The 27,958-nt window shown below is 50.6% G+C and overlaps 1 protein-coding gene across 5 annotated transcripts; it reads right to left on the reverse strand.

The window, feature by feature from the left end:
• Positions 1 to 6,167: 6,167 nt before the first annotated feature.
• Positions 6,168 to 27,856, reverse strand: ANKRD33 (ankyrin repeat domain 33). Of its 5 annotated transcripts, none has more exons than XM_086713335.1 (6): positions 27,787 to 27,856; positions 22,389 to 22,558; positions 9,830 to 10,083; positions 9,485 to 9,614; positions 9,154 to 9,294; positions 6,168 to 7,465 (listed from the first exon to the last, which is right to left on the reverse strand). In XM_086713335.1, the coding sequence occupies exons 3-6, from the start codon at positions 9,992 to 9,994 to the stop codon at positions 6,735 to 6,737; spliced, it is 1,167 nt and encodes a 388-aa protein (XP_086569461.1). In that variant the 5' UTR covers positions 9,995 to 10,083; positions 22,389 to 22,558; positions 27,787 to 27,856; the 3' UTR covers positions 6,168 to 6,734. The 5 variants fall into 5 exon arrangements, with proteins under 5 accessions (XP_086569461.1, XP_086569460.1, XP_086569462.1 ...); XM_086713334.1 differs by lacking the exon at positions 27,787 to 27,856 and adding an exon at positions 27,200 to 27,300; XM_086713336.1 differs by lacking the exons at positions 22,389 to 22,558; positions 27,787 to 27,856 and adding an exon at positions 10,267 to 10,576 and having other exon boundaries at positions 9,848 to 10,083.
• Between the last annotated feature and the right edge of the window lie 102 nt (positions 27,857 to 27,958).

Consider the following 27,958-nt stretch of genomic DNA (forward strand, 5'->3'; position numbering starts at 1 on the left):
ACCCAGACTCCCCCACATACAGTATCTCTTGACTCTTCACTAATTAAGACTCTTCACCCTTTCCTAAAGCTGCAATTTTGCTGCCATAAAGGAAGATACATCGTGCTGAGGTGAACATCTTATTATTGGGGAATGCCAGGTTGAAAGATCACTGGAGGTGTCCTGAAGGTCTGGCTGAGCATTTGGAATGGCAGCGGAGTTCCTAGAATCATTGAGACTTTTGCCCACCCTAAAGGAAAGCAGATCCCAAATTTGTGGGGTGAGGGTGGGCAGAGTTGCCCGGCAAGGGGATGGGGGCCTGGTAGGCTCTTGGGTGGTGCTGAGGGGACTCTTGCTGCCTGAGGAGAGAGTCTGAGGGGTTAAGGGGACCATCCCCAATGGGGAGGGCTTAGTATTTGAACAAGGAGGGGGTCCCCAGGATTTGAGAGCTGGTAATGGCCCCAGCTGGGAGAGATTGTTTGAAAGAGGGTCTGAGTGGCTGGGTGAGGCCGCAGGCCAGCGGGATTTCCTTCAGCTCCAGCCACGCGGGTGGGTGGGACCGGATTGCTGGAACTGGACACAGGAATCTGCCTTTGTTTCCAGCTGGAGGGGAAATACCATAAATCCTGCCCCTTTCCCACCCCTCTGGCATCCGTGCCCAGGCTCTGTCCTTGTAGGAGCAGACAGCCTAGTATGGAGGGCCCTCAGCAAGCCCGGATTCCAGGGCCCCCCATCCACAGGCCCCTGCCCCAAATTGCCCCACAGCAGGTCACGGGCATGGATGTAGGAAATAGTGGCTGGGAGGTATCCAAGGCTCGTCTCGGGTAAATAGCCACAAAGCAGGGTTTAGGTTTTGGCCTGCTCACCTCTCTCCTTTACCTCAGAGGGACCGTGGCTTTTCAGTTAGGTCTAAGGGTGAACTCAGGGGTAAGGTTTTGTCCTGCCCCTCCCTGTCCCCCACCAACTCCCACTCCAAATAGTTGGACAGGCTACAACTAGGAGGATAGTCACATGGGCAAAGCACGGAGCTGGACGGCTGGAGAATGTAGAATGCTGGGGCACAGAGGGGCTAAGAGGGGGAGACAGGACCCCAGGAAGGGGGGACCCCGTCTTGATTTTTCCCTTTGCCAGTGTGTCCGTGTGTTTGTGTGCCTGTGTGACAGGGTGTGTTTACGTGTGCTTGGTGGAGGGCGGTGGTGGGTAGGGAGCCTGTGTGTACTTCTGTGCCTGCCAGCCTGCAGGTCCCTGTGGCACCTGGCTGACTGTTGTGTGTTGGCACGTGACACTGCCTGTGTGACCGATCCACGTTGCAGAGTCCCTCTGACCCCAAGCCTTGCCGTCCAGTCCTCCCTCCAGATGTCATACCTTCCTTAACCATGAAAAGCCAGGTTCCCTCTGAGGAAGAGGAGAGAGGTGAGCAGGTCTGAAAGTCTGCTGACCAGGTGGGTTTCTCGGTGGGGCCAGCTGAAATCTGGGGGGGAGAACGGTCCTTGGGGGTCAGGGTGAGGGACGGGTAAGGGATGGGGGGAAGTACAGGGAGGGAAGCAGCAGGCCTGGTGCTTGGTGTGGTGGGAGATGCGTAGCTGTTTCCAACTATTTGCAACCATTGCATTTCCCAGTTTGGAAAAAAAGGCACATCAATGAATGAGTCCCCACCTGTCCCTCTGTCCTCCCTACATATATGTACTCCCTTGCCTTTTCCTGACCCAGCAGGGCTTCCCTGGGGCATGCCCTGGGATGACTGGGGACACTTGGCTCCTGGACCAGAACAGCTCCTAAGAGGAGGAAGGAGACGGTAAAGGGCCCTCTAAGCATCCCGGACCTTGGTGGAGTCTGAACGCAGTTCGTTGCTACACACGTTTATTCAGCCTGTATGGGCTAGGCACAGAGCCAGGGAGTAGGGAGACGGGCTGAGGTTCTGTCCATGCAGGACTGAGGGAAGGGCGTCCCCACAAGCCTGGCTGATACCCCAGTGTGTCCGGAAAGCCAACTTTCCAGTCCCTTCCGTAGGAGCCCCTATTGGGCAGGGTGAGGGTGGACCTGTGCACATGCTGGGAACAAGTGGTCTGGCCATCAGTGTTATGGGGATGAAAAGTGGGCTGGGGGCACTCCGGGCCTGGGGGGTCTGAGAAGCTGGTCTGAGAAGGCTGTCTGGGCTGAGCAAGTGTTTCCACTTCAGGGCTCGCCAGAGTAGTATTCTAGAATCACGGGGGAGGCCATGGGGTTCCAAGGACATGTCCGCTGGCCTTCTCCACGGGGCTGCCCCCCTTGGCCTCACTCCTTGCCAATCGGCACAGTAACAAAACCTGTTGTTTACCAGGCACTGATGGTTGGCCGGGCCCTTCTCAGTGCCTGGCATGCCTCTCCCTGTTTAGGCTGCACGACAACCCTGGGAAGTACAGATTCTATATTGTCACCATTTGCTGTTACAAATGAGGAGCTGGAGGCTGGGAGCACTCCCTGGTCGCAGAGACGGTAGGAGTCAAGGCCGGGATTCAAGCCCAGGTGTTGGTCTTTGCAGGGCACTTTCGCCAGGGGCGTGTTCTGCACAGCCAGGGACCTTGTTCAGAGTTCCTTGGCCTCTGCTGACAGGGACTCCATTTGGAAGGCTCGGGAGCTGGGCTGGCGTGGGAAGAAGCTGGGATGTTAGCGGAGAGGTTGACTCGGGGCAGCACAGGCAGAGCGAGCCACGTGGGCTTCTTTCCTCCCCGGCAGCCTGAAAGGCTGTCAGAAGCAGTTAGAGGATTAGAGAGAAATGGCCTGGGAGGAGGACTGGCAGGGCGCAAGCCCGGGACTCCCAGCTGCCCCGAGATGGCCATCGATAGAGGGTGGGTCTCCGAGGTGGAGAGGCTCCCCCTGCTGGAAGATCGCTGCCCGCTCGTCGAGCTCCCCAGCATGCTAGACGGGAGAGAGAGCGCGTCAGTGGGCTAGTTCTCTGGTTCTGAAGATGCCGTGGTCACCCCCACGCCCTAGTACAACTCAGGCTGGTTAGAAGTGGGAGGGAGAGGGGCGCCTGGGTGGCTCAGTCGGTTAGGCGGCCGACTTCGGCTCAGGTCACGATCTCGCGGTCCGTGAGTTCAAGCCCCGCGTCGGGCTCTGTGCTGACAGCTCAGAGCCTGGAGCCTGTTTCAGATTCTGTGTCTCCTTCTCTCTGACCCTCCCCCGTTCATGCTCTGTCTCTCTCGGTCTCAAAAATAAATAAACTTTGAAAAAAAAATTAAAAAAAAAAAAAGAAGCGGGAGGGAGAGGGGTGCCGGTCGGCTCAGTCGGTTAAGCAGCCGACTTTGGATTTCGGCTCAGGTCATGATCTCATAGTTCATGAGTTCGAGTCCCACGTGGGGCTCTGCGCTAAAGCATGAAGCCTGCTTCAGATTCTCTGTCTCCTTCTCTTTCTGCCTCTCTCTCTCTCTCTGTCTCTCAAAAATAAATAAATGAACATTAAAAAAAGAAAAGTGGGAGGGAGAGACTCAGAGGACCAGGGAACTCGGGCTGTGGCAGGTGCCGTGTGTCACAGTGGAAAGGACACAGGCTTCAGAGTCCACAGACTTGAAGTCCAAGTGCCACTTGGCCACTTAGCAGCTGGTGACCTTGGGCAAGTCGCTTAACCGTCATAGCCTCAGTTTCCTCAACTATGAAATAGGAAGGTTGTGGAGGTTAAATAGGATAATGGTGATGTCAAGGCCAGGACAGTGCCAAGTGCTGCATCAGCTCAGTGAGTTCTGCCAACAGCCCCACGGTGACATGTTATCATTACCTCCACTTGATGCGTGAGAGCCTCGAGGCTTGGAGAGGTTCAATGATTTGCCCAAGGCCAGCTCCCAAGCCCAAGCATGTAACTAGCATGCTGTTCCAAATCCGCAGATGGTAGTTTCGTTCCCTGTTTTCATTGGGAGGAAAGAACTCTAGCTCCCGGAGGCCCAGACACAGCTCAGCCAAACTCGGTTCCCGAAGGGCCCTTCCATAGCACCTCAAGTCTTGGTGGCACTTTGCAGTTTACAGCACCTTTTAACCCACATTATGTAATGGATCTTTCAAAAAAAAAACCCTGTCTTCCCCCCATTAGCAGATGAGAAAACGGAGACCAGGGGAACTTAAGTCCCTTATTCACACAGGTAGGACAGGACACGGTAAATTAGCCTTGAAGCCATTCCAGTGCCCTGTAGTCACCTCCGGAACCCCCTGGGAGAGAGCACACACTATCTAACTCTAATGGTCGCTGTCGCCTCGGTGTGTGTGTGTGTGTGTGTGTGTGTGTGTGGTCTCCCCTATTCAAAGAGCAGATTTATTTTTTAATTTTCCAAGATTCAGTAATACATGACTAAAAAGTCAAAACGTTCTGGGTAGAGTAATTCCAAGTAATTTATGTAGATACTCCACCCCCAGGAAGATGGGACCTTAACTCCCCGCTCCTTCAGTGTGGGCTTCATAGACTGACTCCCTTCCAAAGAGCACAGTATAGAAAGGGGGAGAAAAGAGTAGCAATCTCAGGGAGAAACCTGACGAATATTACTTCAGTCAGGCGATCGAGGTTCCCTCAACCGTGATGAGTCATGTTCTCGGTATATGACCTTCACATGAAGTAATGAGAGTGGCGTGTCACCTCTGTGGTCTTCCTCCTGCCAACCTATAACCCCAGTCTCCTCATGACAAGAACAGTCCGCAAAATACCCGATCAGGACACCTCAAAATTGTCAAGGTCATCAGAAACAAGAAAAATCTGAGAAGGTGTCACAGTGGAGGGACATCGGCAGAGACGTGACAGCTAAATGTAATGCGGTGTCCTGGCTGGAATTCTGAACAGAAAAGGGACATTAGGAGAAAACTAAGGAAACCTGAATAAAGTTTAGACTTTTGTAATCATAATGTATTAATATTGGTTCATTAATTGTAACAAATGTACTACATTCATGGTAATCATAGAGGTCACCGAGTGTGGGGCATATGGGAGCCCTGTACCAGCTTTACAACTCTTCTGTAAATCTAAAACTGTTCTAAAAAATAAAGCTCATTTTTTAAAAAGTCAAAAGTTTCAAAAAGGTATTCAGTGACAAGTTTCCCTTCTACCCTTGGTCAGTTGTTCAGTCATCTTCCTGAGCGAACGGCCATGTTTCTTCCCAGGGAGGTTCCAGTGAGGGAGTCTGGCTTCCACAACTAGATGGCTGGCTCTGAATCTTGAAAGAGAGGAAGAAAAAATACCCAGGGGTGCCTGGCTGGCTCATTCAGTGGAGCATGAGACTCTTTCTTGATCTCAGGGTTGTGAGTTTGAGCCCTATGCTGGGTGTGGAGAGTACTTAAAAAGAAAATCTTTTAAAAAAGGAAAACCTGAGGGGCACCTAGGTGGCTCAGTCAGTTGAGCGCCCGACTCTGGATTTTGGCTCAGATCATGATCCTAGGGTGGCGGGATGATAGTGCCCCCTGCCCGGCTCTGTGCTAAGAGTGCTGGGATTCTCTCTCTCTCTCTCTCTCTCTCTGCCCTTCTCCCACTCATGCTCTCTCTCTCTCAAATAAAAAATTAAAAACATTTTTAACTGATGAAAAACAATTTTAAATAAGGTACACATGAAAAATTACTAAGTGCCTTTCAAGATATTAAAACATTTTTTCTTAAATTTTTTAACATTTATTTATTTTTGAGACAGAGTCAGAGCATGAATGGGGGAGGGTCAGAGAGAGAGGGAGACACAGAATCCGAAACAGGCTCCAGGCTCTGAGCTGTCAGCACAGAGCCCCATGCGGGGCTTGAACTCATGGACTGCGAGATCATGACCTGAGCTGAAGTCGGACGCTTAACCGACTGAGCCACCCAGGCGCCCCAAAACAAACATTTTTTTTAATGTTTATTCAGTTTTTTAGAGACAGAAAGCGAGCAGGGGAGGGGCAAAGAAAGAGGGAGACACAGAATCCAAAGCAGGCTCCAGGCTCTGAGACATCAGCACAGAGCCCTCACGAACCAAACCTGTGATATCATGACCTGAGCTGAAGTCAGACACTTAACCGACTGAGCCACCCAGGCGCCCCTTTTCAAGATGTTTTAGATCATTGGCTAATAACCCCACCTATGGGTCATCCAGAGGAAGTAATTTTGTCTGACATAGTATTTACTATTGCTTAGGGCCCAGATTTTCTATAGGAAGTTAAGAGGTTAACCTGTAGAAGACTGATAAGTAGCAATTTATTTTTGTCTGGCAGAAAAAAAAAAAAAAAGTTATGGTGTTATTGACGGGTAAGAATTAACTTTTTTTGTACCTAACTTTTCAGTCTCATTCCGGGATTCGTATTTCCACTGTCAGTAATGGTTTTTCGTTTCCTCCTTTGATCCTTCATTCATCAAGTACTTAAATATATCTTGGTACTCCCTATATATTTGTATTGGTCAAGTTTATCTTGGTGCAGATTTTACATGGACGAGTCGTAGCATGCCATACACGCTGTTCCACCCCTTGATGACTTTCACTTAATACCTCTTAGAGCTAGTTTCATATCAGAACGTAAAGAGCTTCCTTACTCGCTTTACCACTGTATAAAATACATCATATGGATGTATACTTATCACAGCCATAAGCAATTTAGCTAGTCCCCTGCTGATGGACACTTAGGTTGTTTCCACTCTTAGTATCGCAAATAGCGCTGTGTGGACAACCTCCTAAGTAGATTAGAGTAGAATCATTTGTACAGATCTGGATGGGAGAGCAGAAGGGGCTCCAGAGGGCAAAGGAGCCTTAGGGAGGGACCTGATCACCTGCTCCCAGCCTGGCCTAGCCCATCTTTCCCTGACTTTGTGCCTGCCTGGCCTCCTCCTCCTGCTTCCTCCTCTCCATCCTGAGCTCCTGATATCTCCAGATAGGAAGGGCCAACCTTCGATTCTCTCCAGGCCTGGACTCTGGCTTGTGCTGTCTGGGCGATGAGGGTGCCTTGGAGAGGCGGATCTTGGGGGCTTGGGGCCTGGGGCTGCTATTGTCCCTGGGCTGTAGCCACTGAGGGCACATACTCAACACGCCCTGAGGGCTCTGGTAGGGGATGAGGGCCCGGGGGCCAGGGGCTACCTGGGGGGGCTGGGGATCTGGGGGCGGGGGAGGGGCAGTGCCTAGCAGCTCTGGCACAGACTTGCTTCGGGTGCCCAGTGCAGGTGGGTGCTCAGGGCACAGGGTGTGGCAGGCAGTGGTGAGGAAGGGACTGGCCAGGCTGGTTGTGATGGTCACAAGGTGGTCCAGGACACCCCCCTCCTGAGGAAACCGGGCAAAGGGGAGGCTCAAGGTGGCCTGGAGTCGCTCTAGAAGAGATGGGGCAGCCTGGGCCTGGGCCTGGGCCTGGGCCACGAGCTCAGGCAGGGCTGGCCACTCGGGCTGGTAATGCTGGCTGAGCTGCTCTATCTGGGGGCGCCGCAGCAGCTTCCGGATCCTTTGCACGGTGTCGAAGCTGTCAGTCAGCACTGCCCACTCTAGGGCCGTCTTGCCCCGGACAGGATCCACCGCTGTCAGCTCAGCACCTGGGAGGGGGCACAGGAGTGGCGTGCGATGGGACAGGGATTGGTGAGTTGCAGAAGGGCAGACTCTTTAGCAGCAGGCCTGATTGGCGTCAGATGAAAAACCAGAGTCCCACCCCGTCGCAGCTGGAATCCGGGAGCCATCAGTGGCTATAGCCTAGGGACAGTACCAGTCCCGGATCCCAACTTCCCAGTATAATGAAGGTGTTGGCTTTCTCTGGGATGCCTTCCTTCTCTGACAAGGCAGGGTTCCAGGGACACGATGATGTGTAGTTGGGGCATGTGGCTGCGTGGGACACGCAGGGACCCTGGGTGGCTCAGTCAGTTAAGTGTCCAGCTCTTGATTTTGGCTCAGGTCGCCATCTTGCGGTTCGTGGGATCGAGCCCCCAGTTGGGGCTCCATGCTGACAGTGCAGAGGCCGCTTGGGATTCTGTCTCTCCCTCTCTCTCTCTCTCTCTGCCCCTCCCCTGCTCATGCGCTCTCTCTCTCTCTCTCTCTCTCTCTCTCTCTCTTTCCCTGTCTCTCTCTCTCAAAATAAATAAATAAACTTAAAAAAAAAAAAAAAAAAAGACTAAAGAAGAAAACTGAAGTCCAGAGAGGGGAAAAGACTTCAGAGGGACCTGTTGGGGGTCTCCGAACCTGGAATAGAATAAGATCTCCTGGGGCGCCTGGGTGGCTCAGTCGGTTAGGCATCTGACTTCAGCTCAGGTCATGATCTCATGGTTTGTGAGTTCGAGCCCCGCGTCGGGCTCTGTGCTGACAGCTCAGAGCCCGGATCCTGCTTTGGATTCTTTGTCTCTTTCTCTCTCTGCTCCTCCCCCACTTGTGCTCTGTCTCTCTCTGTGTCTCAAAAATAAATAAATGTAAAAAAAATAAAAAATTAAAAAAAAAAAAAGACTAGAGATCTCCTGAGCCAATAAAGGGGTGGTGTGCAGGTTGCTCAGGACAGGGGGAGGCCCGAGCTGCACCTTCTGGGCAGGTGGAGTGGGGCCCTGCTGGTTCCCACTCCCCATTCTTCTGTTCATCAGCACGCCCCTCGAATCCAGGTGGGGGGAGAGCAGTCAACTTGGGACAAAAGAGGGGTGTGGAGTTTCCTCCTTTCGCACCCCAGACACAGTTAGATGGCTTGGGGAAGGGAAGAGCTGGAGGCAGGGGTCCCCCAGGGTGATACACAGAGGGCAGCCCCACCTCAGGAAGAGTGAAGGCCCAAGACCGCACGAACAGTGTGAACTTCACTCCAGAACAACCCCACGCAGCCACATGCCCCCGCTACACATCATCGTGTCCCTGGAACCCTGCCTTGTCAGAGATGGAAGGCATCCCAGAGAAAGCCAACACCTTCATTATACTGGTAAGGCCCAGAGAGGGAAGCCATCTGTCCCGGGTCACTCAGCTAGTGACAGAGCCCGGACCAGAACCCAAGTCTGGTTCCAGATAGCAGCCTTTCTTGTTTTTCCAGCTGGTCTAGGTTATCCTCCCTAGACCAACATTCACCATGGAAATAGAGCTATCCAAGAGCTAGACTTTGTTGATTGTGAGAAGCTCAAGCACACTCCCCTCCTCCAGGAAGTTGGCCTAGATTGATCCTCCATCTCCACTTCTCTCTGCGACTATACAGCTGACTTAGTGTCAGGCTGGAGAGCTTGGGGAGGGACCGGAGGTCACAAATCCCGGTCCAGACCCCACGCACCTGCCAGGAGGAGGGCCGCCACACATTCCGAACGGTTCCGAATGGCGGCCTTCATCAGTGCCGTTAGCCCCCGCTGGTCCCGGCGCTCCAGGTCCAGGCCTGGGTAGTAGTTGAGCAGGAGACTCACCAGAGGCACATGACCTGCGAGGCACCAAGGACAGAGCTTAGCTGTCCCGGAAAGAGAGTGATGATGAAGCCCCAAACACACCCTCCACCAAGCACAACAGTGTCCATGGTGGGAGAAACTTACACAAAAAGTGTGGGGTTGTGGCTCCATCTGAAGTGGGGGGGGGGGGGGGCATGGTAGGAGGTAAGGTCAACAGTCTGTCACCTGCTTGGGCAGCCAGCATGAGGGCTGTGTCCCCTTCCTTATCCTGCTGGTTCACATCGAGGAAAGGGCAGCGGCTGAGCAAGGCCACAACATTCTCAAAACCGCGGTAGCAGGCGACCATAAGACCTGTCTGGGGGAGGGGCAGCTCAGCTCCTGCTCTCTTTTCCAGGATCTCCTTGGGGCCCCTGTGCCCTCTAAATCCACACCATTCCCAGAGATGTCCCAGCCTCCAGGAAGACGCACCCTGGCTCCCTCCCTCCCTCCCAAGGATGCAGGCACTGAATGAGCGGCGCTGGGGACTCAGAGTTGCACCAGCTGCCCTGGGGAGCACCTAGGGTGGCTCACCCTCCCATTGCCATCCACCTGGACGGCCTCCTCCGGGGAGACCCCACCATCCAATGCCGCTTGGAGCTGGACAGGATCATTGCGGACACAGGCCCAGTACAAGGCCCCCAGACTGCAGCCTGGGGCAGGGGTCTCGCTGCCAGGGCAGGACGATGCCTCCGACATGTCCGGCCCTCCCCGGCACAACGGCCGCTCTTCCTCTTCCAGCCCGGGGGGGCAAGAAGACCCGTCGCTCCGCCTCACGCGGGTGCCATCTAGAACACAGAATGGAGGGGAGCAGTGTCTCCCTGTATCCCAGGGTGGGGTCCCAGCACCCCACCCACCTTATGAGAAGACAAGTTGTGGGCCGGGGCCCTAAGAGGGCAGCAGCGTTCGCTGGGAGGATCCCAGCGAGAGTCAAGGAGAGGGGTGGTCTTCCCTTTCCCGCAGGACCTTACCCGGCGGCGTGTGGAGGTTCCCCGGGAGGCAGCCATTGCCGGGGGCTCACAGCATCCCGCAGACTCCCTGGAGCACACTCCCCGGGTCTCCGGGCCGGCCCGACGGGGACTCTCTGTCCCCAGAAAGCAGCGCAAGTAACAGATGGCTGGACTTACGGAACGAGCTGCTGCAAACACCCCGGGGCTGAGCTGGATCAAGCTGGGTTAGTAGGGGATGGGGGGTCGGGAGGGGCGGGTGCTCTCCTCCCCCAGCGACCCGGACCCGCCCTGGAGTCGGCCCCGAGTGGGCGGGGCCCGAGTCACGGTGGCTCCTCCCCCAGCTCCTCCTGCACCAAAAACACACCCTTCGGAGGCTGGGGCTGGGGGAGAGGGGTCGCGAGGTGTCCCCCACCCAACCCCGGAAAGCCCGAAGTCCCTTTCCCTTCCGCCAAGCGGGGGTGCTGGAAGGAGAGGGTGCAGGGCAGATGTCTCCCTGAATAGGGGCTGGGACTGGGGGACGTGGGGCTCCGGGGGTCCCCCGGACCTATTCTTTTGAGGTTCTGGGGAAATTAAAACGTAAAGAATTGCCTAATTAGGAGTACATAAATTATGATGGGGGCTCCTCGGTGGCTCAGTCAGTTAAGCATCCTACTCTTGATTTGGGCTCAGGTCATGATCTCACAGTTTGTGAGATCCAGCCCCCTTCCAGCTCCAGGCTGACAGGATGGAGCCTGCTTGGGGTTCTCTCTCTTTGCCCCTCCTCTGCTCGCTCTCTCTCAAAGGAAAGAAATAAACTTAAAAAAAAAAAAAAAAAAGAAACCATGACATAGTAAGTTTCATGGACTAGTTTTGGTATGGTAAATTAAATACAAAATATTTAAATTGCATTAATATTAGATAACTGAATGAAATTAGTTATAATTATTTATCAATAATTATTAAATCATTCTTTTTTTTTAAATTTTTTTTTCAACGTTTATTTATTTTTGGGACAGAGAGAGACAGAGCATGAACGGGGGAGGGGCACAGAGAGAGGGAGACACAGAATCGGAAACAGGCTCCAGGCTCTGAGCCATCAGCCCACAGCCTGACGCGGGGCTCGAACTCAGGGACCGCGAGATCGTGACCTGGCTGAAGTCGGGCGCTTAACCGACTGCTCCACCCAGGCGCCCCAAATCATTCTTTAAACTAATACTAACTATTAAATTTAATCGGTCAGTTTTAGACCTCAGTTGTAGAAAATTGAGCCAACCATATTCCTCTGTTTATATCACTCCCACGATCAGCATGTACAAGATCTTTTTTTACATTTTAGTTTATTTGTGGGGTGCCTGGGTAGCTCAGGCTGGTGGGCGTCCGACTTTGGCTCAGGTCATGATGTCACAGTCTGTGAGTTCAAGTCCCGCGTCGGGCTCTGTGCTGGTCTCCGTGCTGTCAGTGCCGAGCCTGAAGCCTGCTTCGGGTTCTGTGTCTCCCTCTCTCTCTGCCCCTCCCCCACTCAAGCTCTGTCTCTATCAAAAAATGAATAAATGTTAAAAAAAATAAATTTTTGGGGCGCCTGGGTGGCGCAGTCGGTTAAGCGTCCGACTTCAGCCAGGTCACGATCTCGCGGTCCGTGGGTTCGAGCCCCGCATCAGGCTCTGGGCTGATGGCTCAGAGCCTGGAGCCTGTTTCCGATTCTGTGTCTCCCTCTCTCTGTGCCCCTCCCCCGTTCATGCTCTGTCTCTCTCTGTCCCAAAAATAAATAAACGTTGAAAAAAAAATATTAAAAAAAAAAAAAATTTTAGTTTGTTTGGTTTTTCTCTTTCATCCCTGATCCCTACAGCCGATTCTTCTCATCCTTCCGTTTACCAACTGGTACTTATATATCCTTGAAAATGTACATTGCATTAGAAAAAGTAGTGTTGGGGGCTCCTGTGTGACTCAGTCTGTTAAGCGTCTGACTTCGGCTCGGTCATGATCTCACAGTTTGTGAGCTCGAGCCCGTGTGGGGCTCTGTGCTGACAGCTCAGAGCCTGGAGCCTGCTTGGGATTCTGTGTCTCCCTCTCTCTGCCCCTCCCCCGCTCATGCTCTGTCTCTCTCTGTCTCTGTCAAAAATAAATAAAACATTAAAAAAAAATTTTTTTTAAAAAGTAGTGTTGGGGGGCGCCTGGGTGGCTCAGTCGGTTGAGCGTCCAACTTCAGCGCAGGTCACGATCTCGTGGTTCACAGGTTCCAGCCCCGCGTCAGGCTCTGTGCTGACAGCTTAGAGCCTGGAGCCTGCTTCAGATTCTGTGTCTCCCTTTCTCTCTGCTCCTAACCCACTCACGTGCTCTCTCTCTCTCTCTCTCTCTCTCACAAATAAATAAACATTAAAAAAAAATTTTTTTTTTTAAGTAGTGTTGGGGCGCTTGGGTGGCTCAGTCAGCTGAGTGTCAGACTCTTGATTTCCCCTCAGGTCATGATCCCAGGATCCTGGGACCCAGCCCCGTGTCTGAGCTGAGCACGGAGCCTGCTTGGGATTCTCTCTGTCTCTCCCTCTGCCCCTCTCCCACGATCGTGTCCTCTCTCTGTAAAATAAAAAATAAAAAAGGTAGTGCTGATGTATGAATGTTTTAACCAACACCTTAGAACTGTGTGACAGAGCTCATTCTGGTTTGTTTTTTTTTCACCCCACGCTGTTTTTGAGATCCACTCCTCCTTGCTTTCTGTGCTGTGTGCTAGTTAGGAATGTCTTGGGTTGTAAGTAACCAAAAGCTGGCCTCCGGGTGTGGTGGGCACCAACATCGATTCCAAACTCCCTTTTAGAGTTTCTCCTGAACTACCGAAGGGAAAAAAACTAAAACGACACTTCCTCGATTCCCTCGCGTTAGGAATCTGTGATTTAGTTTCTGCTCTTGTGCAAGACATAAATTTGGAACAGAGCTAAATACCATGGGACATCTGTTTTGCTGTCACAGATCAGGACAGATGCAGTAGGGCTCTGGTGAGCAGCTTCCTGATTCATCGGCTTCCTGTAGCAGTGACTGCTGCTTCCCGATCACCGGCAGAGGTCATGTGCTTGTCGAAGCTGGGAGTTGTTTCTGAACCTAGAACGTGTTTCTCCATTCCTTTATGTTGCCAGCAGCCAGATTTATTTCTGTTGTCTACGGCTGAGCCCTAACTGACACAAATGGCTTAACTAAATAGGGGTTTATTCTTCACACAAGATTAAGAAGTTCAGGGATAAGCTGTTGGTGTTGATATAAACTAATGATGGCAGGGGCCTTCTCTGGGAGTCTCTTGACTTTTCCTCATGGTCACAAGATGGCTGTGTACTTCCAGCCACGACAGTAAAATGTGGTGAACGCACACCATGGAATTCTATGCAGCAGCTGAAAGAAATCTAGTAGATTATGTGTTAGACATCACTCATCAGAGGGCACAATCCCCATCTCTCACCCCCGTCTCTCTAATCACTTTTTAGTTAAATGTGACCACGTAACACAGTTTTGGCCGGCAAAATACAAGCAGCGGTCTGATGGGTGACGCTCCTGGGAAAATCTTTGCTCTCTTGCTAAAAGATATGGGGCATACTTTTTATCTCGGTCTTTCTCCCCTCTTCTTCCCGCTGCATAAAATTGCACCGTTGTGGGGAGCCTGGGTGGCTCAGTCGGTGGAGTGTCCGACTTCAGCTCAGGTCATGATCTCACGGCTTGTGGGTCTGAGCCCTGCGTCAGGCTTTGTGCTGACAGCGCGGAGCCTGCGTCAGATTCTCTGTTCCCTCCCCGCTCCCGCTCTCTCTCTCAAAAATAAATAAACATTAAAAAAATTGTTTTTAATTCCACAGTGTGCATCCATCAGATTTGACTTCTCTGTTCTTCCAGTGTTGAACACCCAGTTGCCTCCAACTTCCTGCCACTACAAATAACGCTGCATGGGGCGCCTGGGTGGCTCAGTCGGTTAAGCGTCCGACTGCAGCTGGGGTCGTGATCTCTCAGTCCGTGAGTTCGAGCCTTGCGTCAGGCTCTGTGCTGACAGCTCAGAGCCTGGAGCCTGTTTCAGATTCTGTGTCTGCCTCTCTCTGACCCTCCCCCGTTCATGCTCTGTCTCTCTCTGTCTCAAAAATAAATAAAGGTTTAAAAAAAATTAAAAAAAACAAATAACGCTGCATGAACATCCCGGAACGCATCTAGTAGGCCTGTGAGAGAGTGTCTCTGAGACTGCTAGGTCACAGGGCACATATATGCTTAATGACCAGGTATCGTCAGATTGCGCCCTATTTCTGAAGTGTGCCCACCAGCGATGCAGAAAAGCCTCCCTACATCCTTGGCCACGCTCGTAATTATCCAGCCTTCTAATTTTTGTCAATCGGATGGTACAGAACTAGAAGGTAGTATCACAATTTTACACCGGATTTTTCTGGTTATCGACAAGGTGAGCATCTTTCCAAATACCTGAAAGCCATGCTTGTGTCCCCTGCTGCAAACCGCCTGTTCCTAGCCTTTGTCCGATACTCTGTTGAGTTTTCTTATCTTTTTCTTATTTCTGTTTCAGGAATTCCTTTTAATATTCTAGATAATAAACCCATTTTTAAATTGTTTTTTTTTTTTAAGTGTATTTATTTATTTTGAGAGAAAGAGAGGGAATGAGTGGGGGAAGGGCAGGGAGAGGAGAGAAACAATCCCAGGTAGGCTCCACGAGCCCAATGAGGGGATGGATCCCACGACCCTGGGATCATGACCTGAGCCCAAATCAAGAGTCAGACACTCAACCGACTGAGCCATCCAGACGCCTCCATTGTCAAATGGGTTTTTAAGTGTCCCGACTGTACCACATACATTTTTGGAAAGTCATCAAAATTTCTCCTTATGCTTTGTGCCGTTGGGTCTTTGTTTAAGAACTTTCCACTCCAAGATCACAAAGATCTTCATTTCTTTTATTAATCTTGCAGTTTTATTCGTTTTTACTTTCCTGTTTTGGGGGGATAGAGAGAGAGAGTGCGTGGGCATGGGAGCACAAGCGGGGGAGGGTCAGAGAGTGAGCGGGAGAGAGAGAATCTTAAGCAGGTTCCAGGCTCAGCATGGAGCACCCTACTTGGAGAATGATCTCATAACCCTGAGATCATGACCTGAGCTGAAACCAAGAGTCAGACGCTCAACCGACTGAGCCACCTAGGTGCCCCTGCAATCTTTTTTAAAAATTTTTTTAATGTTTATTTATTTATTTATTTTAAAAAATGTTTAATGTTTATTTATTTTTGAGAGAGAGAGAGAGAGTGACAGAGCACAAGCAGGGGAGGGGCAGAGAGAGAGGGAGACCCAGAATCCAAAACAGACTCCAGGCTCTGAGTTGTCAGCACAGAGCCCGACGTGGGGCTCGAACTCAGGAACCGTGAGATCATGACCTGAGCCAAAGCTGGACACTTAACTGACTGAGCCACCCAGGTGCCCCTGCTGTTTTGTTTTTAATAGTCTTTAATCCATCTGAATTTATTCTCATATACAGTGTGAAGAAGGGATCTGTTATGAATTGTGTGCCTGCTAAAATTCGTATGTGGAAACCCTAACCCTCAATGTAACTGTATTTGAAGAAAGGGCCTTTGTGGACGTCCTTAAAATTAAATGGGGGGGGGGAACCCTACCCCTCCCCCGCTTGTACTCTGTCTCTGAAAAATAAATAAATGTAAACAAAAATTTTTTTTAATTAAATGGGGTCATGGATTGGGGTCCAAATCCAATAGGGTTGCTGTCCTTTCAAGAAAAGGAAGAGACACCAAAGGTCCCTCCTGTTCTCTCTGTTCCTTTTTTCTTTTTATAATTAATTAATTAATTTTGAGAGGGGCGGGGGGGGGTGCAGAGAGAGAGAAAGAATCCCAAGCAGGCTCTGCAGTGACATCGCATGACCCCTACGCAGGGCTCGAATTCACGAACCATGAGATCATGACCTGAGCCGAATTTGGATGCTTAACTGACTGAGCCCCCCAGGCGCCCCTCTCTGTCCCTTTCTTTCTCGCTCCCCACTGCCCCTGTCCCGTGTGAGATAGTGGAAAGGCCAAGTGAGGGCACAGTGAGAAATCTATGGTATATAAGCCAAGGAGAGGGTTCTCACCAGAAGCCAACCCTGTTGGCACTTTGGTCTTGGACGTCCAGCCTCCAGAACCGTGAGGAGATACATGTCTGTGCTAATTGTTGGGGCAGCACAAGCAGCCTAATGTACAATCCAGCTTCGTTTCTCTCCAGTTAGTGAGATGACCCCATCTATGAGACAGTTCTCTCTCCCTTGATGTCTAGTGTCACCTCTATAGTATACGAACTGTGAATTCTCTTTAATGTTTCATGCTGTGTTTGAGTTCTCTGACGTCACCTTTTTAGACTGCTCTTCCGCGAAGGCCACCTTGATTGTATTACTCTAGCTTTGGGGTCTGTCTGACTGCCTGACAGTGGGGTTCTCCATGTTCGAGTTTCTTTTTCAAAACCGATTTTTATTCTTTCATATAAACTTGCAAACAAGTTTGCTTCCCTTTAAAGCTTGCCTTTTTGCTCTTGCTGCCTTTAAAATCTTCTCTTTGTCTGTGGTGTTCTAAAGTTTTACTCTTGGGGCGCCTGGGTGGCTCAGTCACTTAAGCATCCGATTCTTGGTTTTGGCTCAGGTCATGATCTCACAGTTCGCGGTCTGAGGCCCACCTTGGGCTCTGTGCTGACAGCATGGAGCCTGCTTGGGATTCTCGCTCTCTCCCCTCCCTCTTCCCCTCCCTGACTCACGCTCCAGCTCAAGCGCATGCACACGCGCACTCCCTCTCTCTCTCTCTCTCTCTCTCTCTCAAAATAAATAAACTTAAAAAAAAATTTTTAAATAAAGTTTTACTCTTACGTGTAGGCATGAATTTCTTATTGTTTATCTTTCTTCAGATGTTGTATCTACCCCGCTTTTGGATCTGTAAATTGTCCTTCATCAATGCTGGAAAATTCTGAACATCTCCCATTAAGTTCACCTTGCCTCTGTCAAAGATAGACTGTGGATATTGTGGGGTGGCTGGCTGGCTCAGTGGAAAGAGCATGAGCCCCTTGATCTCCAGGTTGTGAGTTCAAGCCCCATGTTGGGTATAGAGATTACTTGAGTAAATAAAACTCAAGGGGTGCCTGGGTAACTCAGTTGGTTGAGCATCCGACTTCGGCCCAGGTCATGATCCCATGTTTCATGGGTTTGAGCCCTGCATCAGGCTACGTGCTGACAGCTCAGGGCCTGGAGCTTGCTTGGGATTCTGTGTCTCCCTCACTCTCTGCCCCTCCCCCACTCTGTCTCCCAAAAATAAACATTAAAATAAACAAATACATACATAAATAAAATAAAACTTAAAAAAAAAGAAAAAGACTGGAAATTGAAGCTCAAGTTTGCCTAATTCAACAAATATTTTCAAAAATGTTTTTTAATTTATTTTCGACAGTGAGAGAGAGAGAGAGGCGGAGCATGAGCAGGGGAGGGGCAGAGAGAGAGAAGGAGACACAGAGTCCAAAGCAGGCTCCAGGCTCCAAGCTGTGAGCATAGAACCCGACATGGGGCTTGCACTCGTGAACCCCAAGATCATGACCTGAACTGAAGTGGACCGCTTAACCAACTGAGCCACCCAGGCGCCTCCAACAAATATTTTCAGACTAAAGTAGATTCCATGTTTTGTTTCCTTGTCTGGGTTCCTGCCTTCCCTTAGATTTTAACCTAATAAATTCTTGCTATCTGGCCAGCTCTTCTAAGCTTTTAAAATAATTTGTATTTGTATTTTAACTAGCATTTTTCAAATAAATTTTTAAGTTTGTTTGTTTATTTATTTATTTATTTATTTATTTATTCATTTATTTAGAGAGCACAAGTGGGGGAGGGGGCAGAGAGAAGGAAAGACAGAATCCCAATCAGGCTCCATGCTACCTGCACAGAGCCCAATGTGGGACACGAACTCACGAACATTGAGATCATGACCTAAGCCGAGATCAAGAGCTTAACTGACTACACCAGCAGGCAGCCCTTAACTGGCATTTTTGCTGTTTTACTTGGGAATATCAGTCCAGAGTCTAAGCAGTCATGCTATTGGAAATAAAATTTCCTCTAATCCTAATTAATTAAAAAACAATCTAATAGGAATATGGGCAAAAGACATAATTAATTCATAGAAGAATTACAAACGGCCAATAAACATTTGTAAAGACGCTTAATCTCACAAGTAAGCAGGAAAAGGCAAATTAAAACAATAATGAAATATTATTTTGGGTCCACAGCTTAGCAAAAATTAAACATTAATAATATTAAGTGCTTGTACTGTTGGGAGGAATGTAAATTAGTGAAGTATTTTTGGAAAGCATTTTGACAGCATCTTTCAAAATAACAAATGTACATACACATGAACCCAGAAATTTTGCGTTTAGAAATCTTTCCAAAACAGTACTTGCATATGTGAACAAAGATATACTGTATATACTTTGCAGCATTGTTTCTAATTGTAAAAAAAATTTTTCTAACTTAAAATGTTCATTAGTAGAGGAAGGGCTTGAAAAAATATGAGATATATCACATGAGATTATGTATGCCTCCATTAAAAAATAATTAGATCCATATGGATTACTCTGAAAATATCCCTGAGACATGTTGTTAATTGAAGAGGAAAAAAAAAGTGTGTGTGTGTGTGTGTGTGTGTGTGTGCGCGTAAGATTGGCTACTTACATGTATGCAAATGCATACAGAGGCCTGGAACAGTAGTTGTAAACATTGGCTGTACCCTGTACTCAGTCACTTTAAAAACAATAGTATGAGGGGCGGGTGCCTGGGTGGCTCAGTCAGTGAAGCGTCCAGCTTTGGCTCAGGTTGTGATCTTGAAGTTAGTGAGTTCCAGCCCAGCATCGGGCTCTCTGCTGTCAGCACAGAGCCTGCCTCGGATCCTCTGTCCCCCGCTCTCTCTGTACCTCCCCCACTTGTGCTCTCTCTCTCTCTCTCTCAAAAATAAATAATTAAATAATTAACAAACAAACAGACAAACATTAAAAAAATACTGATGCCTGGCACCCCACTCCGGAGATTCTGAGGTAATTAGTCTGAGCACAACTTGGGTGATGGGATTCTAAAATCTCCCCATGTGGGGCGCCTGGGTGGCTCAGTTGGAAGAACATGTGAGTCTTGGACTCAGGGTTATGAGTTTGAGTCCCATGTTGGGTATAGAGAGTACTTAAAATAAATAAATACATTTTTTAAATTAAAATAAAAAAGGGGCGCCTGAGTGGCTCAGTCAGTTCAGCGTCTGGCTTCAGCTCAGGTCGTGATCTCATGGTTTGTGAGTTCGAGCCCCAAAGCGGCCTCTGTGCTGTCCGTGCGAAACCTGCTTTGGATCCTCTGTCTCCCTCTCTCTGCCTCTTCCTTGCTTGCGCTCTCTTTCTCTCAAAAATAAACATTAAAGAAAAAATTAAAATAAAAAATAAAATCTCTCCATGGGATTCTAACATGTAGCCAAGTCCCAGGACTCTTGTAAATGACCTGTGTTAAAGCATCGCCGGGGTGCCTGGGAGGCTCAGTCGGTTAAGCCTCCGACTTCGGCTCAGGTTGTGATCTCACAGTTTGTGAGTACGAGCCCTCCATGGGGCTCTGCGCTGACAGCGCAGATTCTGTGTCTCCCCCTCTCTCTGCCCCTCCCCCACTCGCTCTCTTTCTCTCTCCCTCTCTCAAAAATAAATAAACATTGAGAAAAAAAAATTTTTAAAGCATTGCCAGTGGTTAATTTGAGGGAGAATAAGAATGAGGTGAAAGGAAACCCCATGTTTTCCTTTTTCAACTTCTATGATGTTTGAATCTCTCACCAAGATAATTACTACTTCAGGGCGCCTGGGTGGCTCAGTCAGTTGAGCATCCAACTTTGGCTCGGTCATGATCTCACTGTTTGTGGGTTCGAGTCCTGCCCTGGGCTCTGCGCTGACAGCTCAGAGCCTGGAGCCTGCTTCAGATTTTGTGTTTTCCTCTCTCTCTGCCCCTCCCCTGCTTGTGCTCTTTCTCTCAAAAATAAATAAACATAAAAAAAATCATTATTACTTCATAACAAAAGGGGAAAAAGAATCACAAAGATTTCCCTGATTATTTCCTCCTCTTCCTCCCCAACTGCCTATATGTATGTATATATATTTTAAAGTAATCTCTACACCAAACCTGGGGCTCGAACTCCTGCCCCCAAGATCCAGAATCATGTTCCACAGCCTGAGCCAACCAGGCACCACTCCCTAATCTCTCTTGTACACAGAGTTCATCGCTTCTCAGAGCTGCCTCTAAATGGCACCCATTCATTCATTCATTCATTCAATAACTATTAACTGAAACCTGCTTTGTGTCAGACACATACTTTGGCTCTTCACACGAGTTATCATTAATCTTGCTCTTGGCTGTTTCCCTCACCTTGGTCGTCCTTGTCTCCTGTATCTAGCACAGTGTTAGCCACTCAGGAAATGCAAGTTCCCTGACAGTCTCTCCTCTGGCCTGAAGAGCCTCCCCCTCCCCACCTCCAGTGCTGTTCAGCAATGACTGTAAAGGCATAGGAGACTTTGATCTGTGCTGAGAGGCTCCAAGGACATCTAACTAGGTAAAAGGGAACTTCATTCCACATTTTGCTTTTCCAATTATCTTCCTCCAAGCCTAGAGAAGCTACCTCTGGTTCAGCACAGAGCACCCCCAGCCTCGGCAAGGGTCTCGTTCTGCAAGGCCACTCTCAGCCAGCAGGTGGCAGCCCTGGGCAGGAATTAGGGGAACATCCAAAAACCAGCGTTGAGGTTATAGCATAGGGTCCTGGGGTTGGGTGTAGGGGCAAGGTCTTGGCAGGGCAGGTGCACAGGAGGAGGGAGATGCGGTCCCATTTGGGGTCCCAAAGCATGGTAGACAGGGGATTTATTTTTGTAGATCAGCTTTAGCCAAGCTGACTGGATACCCAGAAGGTTTGTGAGGTTTCTTTTACCTTCTGCCTGCAGCAAAGCTGTTCCATGGTGCCCTGTCCAAGCTTCTGTCCTCAGGAGGACTGTATGCTTGTCCCTTCCTAACCCCCTTTCCGGTTCCCCAGGCTGGGTGTTGACCCTCCTCGTGCATGTCTTTGCTGTTAGGGATGATTGTGGTAGAGGGGGACTGGAGGTTGCTGGTTAATGCGTAAAATACGATGACATCCTGGGTGTTACAGGTACATTTCAGTCAGGGCCTCAGTGTGGCAGTGTCGAGGATTAACCAGGAGGGAACAGTACAGGCTATCAGGTTATCTTCCTTCTGATCTCTTAGCTGCTGGGGTCTTCTGATGGGGGTACACTAGAATGCTCTTTTCTTGCCACTCGAACTTCCTTCCCTTCAGTCTTGATCTCCTCACTGCCTTCTGTCTGTCCATCTTCTTTCTGCCTGCCTGACTTCACCTCTTCTCCATCTTTTCAGTTTTGATCTTTCTCATCTCATCGTCTGGATCTTTCCATCGTCTATCCTTCTAACACTCTCTTAAGCCCTGATCACATACATTGTCTGGAGCAGTGGCTTGAGTCTCTATCTGGTCCCTAACCATCATGCCATATCTCCAACCATCTAATCCTTTGGGCCAGGGTTTGCAGGAGTCTTGACTTGTGGAATTCAATCAGAAGGGAAGGGGAAGATTTGGGGAAAGTGTAGTGGCACATCTAGAGAGAAAGAGCTCAGCAAACTCTCGAGTTAAGTTTGGAGCACAGGCCAGTCACTGGGAGGGAACCAAATGTACTGTCATCTCAACCTCTGGCTTTCTTCCAGGGTCTTTTTCCAGCACAAGCTCCCTATTCCCACCCTACAGGCCTGGTGGCAGGTATAGCGGGGGCCGGCAGTCAGTAGGGAAATGGCCTACCCCAGCTTAGGAACTAGACACGGGATAGGACCCAACATGGTGGGATAGAGAATGGAGGAGATGACCTCTGACCCCAGCTCTGGCCCCTTCTGGGGGTCCCTTGTGACCTGCCATAGGTCATGCCCCCTCCTCCCTTACCATATCTACATCACAAAACCCACAGCTCGTAACTCAATGCCAGCCAGGGAAGTCTGGGATTGATTTAGGGTCCCTTCTGACCAGTTCACCACCACTGGACTATGGCCCCTGGGGTGGAGGTGGGGATGAGGGTCATGGGTGAAGTTCAGGCAGGGGGTCCTGACGACCACTACATCATACCTGTTGCACTCTTAGTGGATGTGTTGGGGGGAAGGGTACAAGCACAGGAGTTCAAGGTTCTCACTGACCAGCCCCTTCCTGGCTCAGCTCAGGGCCATGCCGAGGGAGCAGTGGCCATGGCCTAGTAAGGATTCAGGGACAGTGTCCTCAGGATTCAGAGCCAAGGCATCCTACAAAACAGAGATTCTTGTTACCCACCAAGAGGGCTCTCCGATGGGTCCTAAGTGCCCCACCCCCAATCTCAGTTACGCTGAGTTACTCAAAGCCAGGTCTCCCCACCAGGAATGCCATAGCCCAAGGCCCACCACATTCTACATTTATATTTCTCCTGGTGCATTTCTTATTGTTCGTTTCCCTTCATCCACCTTTCCATTCTGGAGATACCACTGAAGAATTTCCTCTACTTGGAATATTTCAAACGTTTTTGACCATCACCCACAGTAAAATACATCTACCTCTGGCCCCAGGACACATGAACATCCACAGAACTAAAAGCAAAAGTTTTATATAACATTGTACATGATGTTTTCTACTCTATTCCATTTTGTTGTTTAAAAATGATTTCACAGGGGGGTGGTGCCTGGGTGACTCAGTCAGTCAGTTAAGCGTCTGACTCTTGATTTCTCTCTTGCTTTTGGCTCAAGTCATGATCTCTTGGTTTGTGAGATCAAGCCCCACGTTGGGCTCTGGCAGCGAAGAGCCTGCTTGGGATTCTCTCTCTCTGCCCCTCCCCCCGGCTCAAGTGCTCTTTCTCTCTCAAAATAAATAAATAAACTTAAAAAAAAAAATGATTTCACTGGGGCGCCTGAGTGGCTCAGTCAGTTGAGCATTCGACTCTTGGTTTCAGCTCAGGGCATGATCTTGGGGTTCATGGGTTCGAGCCCCCCATGGGGCTCTGCGCTGATAGTGAGGAGCCTGCTTGGAATTCTGTCTGTCCCCTGCTGTCTCTCAAAATAAATAAACTTAAAAAAATGATTTCACAAACAACTAAGGGGCTGGCACTTACAGTTTATAAGTAACCTCTTATATTTTGACAGCTTCACAAGCAGTAAAGCCCATTTTATAAAGAGAAAAATCCCCATTATCTTCATAAAAGTCAGTGAGAAGGTAAGGCAGGGTTTTTCATCAACCCATTTTATAGATGAGAAATACAGACACTGAGCGGGTTAGTGGACCTGCTTGAAATCCCCCCTCTCCGCACCCCGCCCCCCGCGGTGATTTTCTGAGATGGGATTCCAAGCCAGGTCGTCCATGTGCTGGTTTGCAGTTCCCTGTGCCCCCAAAGCTGCTCTCCCTCCCTCTCATCGCCAACCCTCCCAATTGACTTCATTGTCTCTTTCCAGTTTGAAGGCCATCCCCTTCCAGGAACATGAGGGACAGAGCAGCTGAGTAATTCTGTTTTCTTGTCATCTGTTAACACTGCACCATCTGCCAGCTCTACCCTGGGCTCCTACCGTCTCCGTGAGATGCCGGACGGCAGGGGGAGGGGGGGGGGCGGTAAGGCTGCTGCCGTCCTGGAGTCTGGACCTCCGGGCCCCCCTTCACCAGGGAACTCCGAATACCCACACAAGGCTCATTTTTCTGCTCAGCCCCAACAGCAGCGGGCTAGAATTACAGGGATAAGCAAGGGAGCGGAGCGGGATGGGAGGAAGGACTTCCTGACGTCACTGGCATAAAACAATAGGATCCACCCCTCCCCCACTCTCAGGGTCTTGTCTTCAGGCCTCCACACCTCCACGGTGGAGACGGTGATGCTTCAGAGCTGTGAGGGTGACCTGATCCCAAGCAGCAGAAGCCCTGCAAGCCACTCGGGGTGAGGGCAAAGCAAGTCCATCTCACAGGGAGCCCAGGAAGATTTATGGGGCCTCGGGTGTGGCTGGCTGTTACTCAGCCTCTGACTTTTTAATTCCCCAGTCTCCTCACCCACCCCGCCTCCTCCCCAAGAGGGCCTTTGTGCAGGACAATGAGGAATCTATAAATTCCGGGGGACAGGGATGTGGGGGAGGGGAGCACTGGTCATTTTAGCTCAGCATCGACAGCAAAGGGTGGCCTCCATGGACCGGCCACGTCTCATCAGATCTGCACTAGAGCCCAGAGAGAAGGGTGGGCCGCGCCTTACCACGGTCTTTTACAGATAAAGAAACTGAGGCTCCGAGGCAAAAGGTATCTCTAGTCCCTTCATTTATTCCACCTTTCACTCATGTATTTATTCTCCTCTCTTACTCTTCCCTGGGGCCTTCCCTCACTCGGGCATTCACTCAACAAACACATGTGTTCACTCAACGAAAACCCACTGAGTACAAACTCGGTACCAGGGAAAGTCCAGAAGACACAACAACTGGTAAACCCCGGCCCACCCTGGAGGGGCACGCAGCAGTGGACTGTGACTCAAGAAGGGCCAAAGTATGGCTCCAACCCCCAGCTTCTCAGGCTAGCAGCCTGCACCCTTGTCCTATTCCTTTCCAGCAACAACCCTCTGCGGCTGATGAAGTGCTTTCATGAGCGTTTTTATTTTTATTTATTTATTTATTTTATTTATTTTTTTTTCAACGTTTATTTATTTTTGAGACAGAGGGAGACAGAGCATGAACGGGGGAGGGGCAGAGAGAGAGGGAAACACAGAATCGGAGGCAGGCTCCAGGCTCTGAGCCATCAGCCCAGAGCCCAAAACGGGGCTCGAACTCAGGGACCGCGAGATCGTGACCTGGCTGAAGTCGGACGCTTAACCGACTGCGCCACCCAGGCGCCCCCATGAGCGTTTTTTGTTTTTTTGTTTTTTTTTAATTTTTTTTTTTCAACGTTTATTTATTTTTGGGACAGAGAGAGACAGAGCATGAACGGGGGAGGGGCAGAGAGAGAGGGAGACACAGAATCGGAAACAGGCTCCAGGCTCTGAGCCATCAGCCCAGAGCCTGACGCGGGGCTCGAACCCACGGACCGCGAGATCGTGACCTGGCTGAAGTCGGACGCCCATGAGCGTTTTTAAATTTAATCCCAGTGTGGCTCTGGCAGTTAGGTAGTATGTAAGCCTTCCCCAGTCTTTTGCTAATGTGGCCCCAAGAGGATAAGTGGTAGCCCAAGATCACTCCTCTGGTGGGGGGCAGAATACCAGGACCCAGGCCTTTGCCACTGCCCCACGGCTGTGGCTATACTCCTGGGTGCTGTGGGGATCCAGAGCACGGGCCTGGGCTGTGGCCCTACACTTCCTCTTCTACCCACTTGCCCAAACTAGCCGTGTGTCCCCCACCCCCACCCCCCATGCTGATCCTTCCCTAATGTTCTGTCCTCCTGTTCCATTCTGCCTTCCTGCTCCACTTATGAAATGCCCCGGGTGCACCTGTGTATTTATTTACTCAACTCACCCATCTGTTGTACAATAATAACCAACTCAGTGCTTATGATGCATGCATGTGTTTGCAGACTGACCACACATTCTTGTGTGTGTCCTAGTATGTCTCTGCTGAGGATATTAGTATCTACTTTGTTGTACAAATTAAATTAGTTAAGCTATGTAAAGCACTTAGAATAATGCCTGGCACATCGTAAATGCTCAATGAGTCTTGGCTGCTAAGTTTACTGATACTGGAAACCACAGGCCTGCCCTAATCTATGAGGCATTTAGGTGAAACATAGGTGAATACAGGGATTTGCCGCTGGCTTCTCCCAGGGAGGGGCCCCCTTCCTTCGAAGTGACCAAATGGATTAGTATCCAGTTCATTCCCCAGGGACTCCTGCATTCCTTAAATGCGTGAAGTATGTTCAGCACCTCCTAGGTCTGTGCCAGGCATTGTGCTAGCAGAGAATAAGAAAGACACCTGCTGTCATTCTGGTAAGTGAAACAAACCACAAACCAAGTGAATAAAGAAGATAAGTACAGAAAGCAGTTAAGTCCTGAAGAAATAGATACAGTTAAGTGACACAGTACACCAGGCAGTTGGGTGTGGGGCTGCTGTAGCATTGTGGTCAGGATTGATGGGGAGCTGACAACCCTGTGAAGGATCTGGGCAGAATGTTCCAGGCAAAGGGAACAGCAAGACCGAAGCCAGAGGTGGGGAAAAGCTTGTCAAGTTCAAGGAATAAAAAAGGCAGCCAGTGTGAGTGGCATCTGGGCAGAGGGGGGAGAGTGAACTAGGAGAGGTCAGAATAGGCAGGGGCAGTGTTAAGAAATTAGGGCTTTCCTCCAAGGGAAGCTACGCAAGGTTGTTAAACAGTGAGTGACATGCTCTTTTTTTTTTTTTTTTTTTTTTCTGATTGGTATTTTTAACGTCCCCCTGGAAGCTGTGTGAATTGACGGTCAGGGTCCAAGAGAGCAGACAGATGACTTTGCAGTTGTGCAAGGAGGTGATAGGGGCTGAGACACAGGAGGTGGGGAGCTGGGACTGATCCAAGATACATCTTAGAGACAGAAGGGACAAAATTTGCTAGTGGACTGGACAACAGGGGAACGATGGGCGAGGAACTCAGGAAGAAAGAACCAGGGAAGCTCAATTGGTAGAGTCATCTCTGTCCTGAGCCACGAGTGTCCTCCAGCTCTCTTTGGCCCTGCCCCCAGAGCCCCAGAAGCCTACTCTAGCCATTTACTCTCCCCCCTGTCTACAGTCAGCAGTCCCAAAACAGGGGCAGTCCAGACCCGCTCATCGGGACCCTTTGTAAGAAAAAGCCCCTTGCCTTCCTCCAGAAAGAGCAGCACCTGCCAAGACCCAAGGCTTGGACTTCAGACCCCTTTTAACCTCTCCACCCGGCCCTCGTTTAGATCACAACCCGCACAACCTTACAGCTCCCCTCTCCCCAGCCTGGACCACTGGCCCAACCTGAAAATCCTAGGAGCTTTGAGACCTGCGGGCGCTGGGCTTGTCGGGACACGGGCCTGCAAGCATTCTGGGGCCGGGAACGGGAAGGTGGGGCTTGGCTTTCCATAAGGGAATCTCCCAGCCGGTTCCCCGGGGGAAGGAAGTCCCCTCCCGGGCCGGCGCCCCGCCCCGCCCCCCGCCGGCTAGCTGGCCGCGGAGGCGGCCGCCCCTCCCGCCCTGGAAAGCGCTCGCAGCCGGTCTTCCGGCCTCGGGCTACGGTCGGGGGAGGGTCCGAGCCGTAATTGCTGCCATCTGCTCCCTCCCCTCCCCCACCCCCGCCTGGGGGAGGGGCCGGGGCGCGCACAGCACGCCCCTCTGACGCCCGGCCCCCGAGGGGCGGGGGCTTCGGGTGCCTCGCGAACCCTCCTAGGGGCGAGTGCTGCGGGGGGGTGGGGGAGCGCGCCCGCAGCCTTTCGTGGGGAGGGGCCGAGGGGTCCCGAGCTGAAGGCACAGCGCTTTACCAGACACCGAAAACCAGCGTTCGGGTTCTGCCCCTCGCGGGGTCGGGACTCCAAAGGGTCCTGGGGGGCCCGCCCGCCTCTACTCACACGCGCGACGTCCGCACGGGTCTGTGGTTAAGGCCGGCGTTGGGACATTGACGCATCGATCTCTGTCTGAACAGGACGGATGTGACTGTGGGCGGGGAGGGGGAACCCAAGGCCGGGGCCTGGAGCCCGCGGGGCGGGCGAGCCAGGGCGGCTGGAGACAGAACTTGGCCCT

Source organism: Puma concolor, chromosome B4 (genome assembly GCF_028749965.1).
Source record: "Puma concolor isolate L17-30 chromosome B4, mPumCon1.1.hap2, whole genome shotgun sequence".
NCBI lineage: Eukaryota > Metazoa > Chordata > Mammalia > Carnivora > Felidae > Puma > Puma concolor.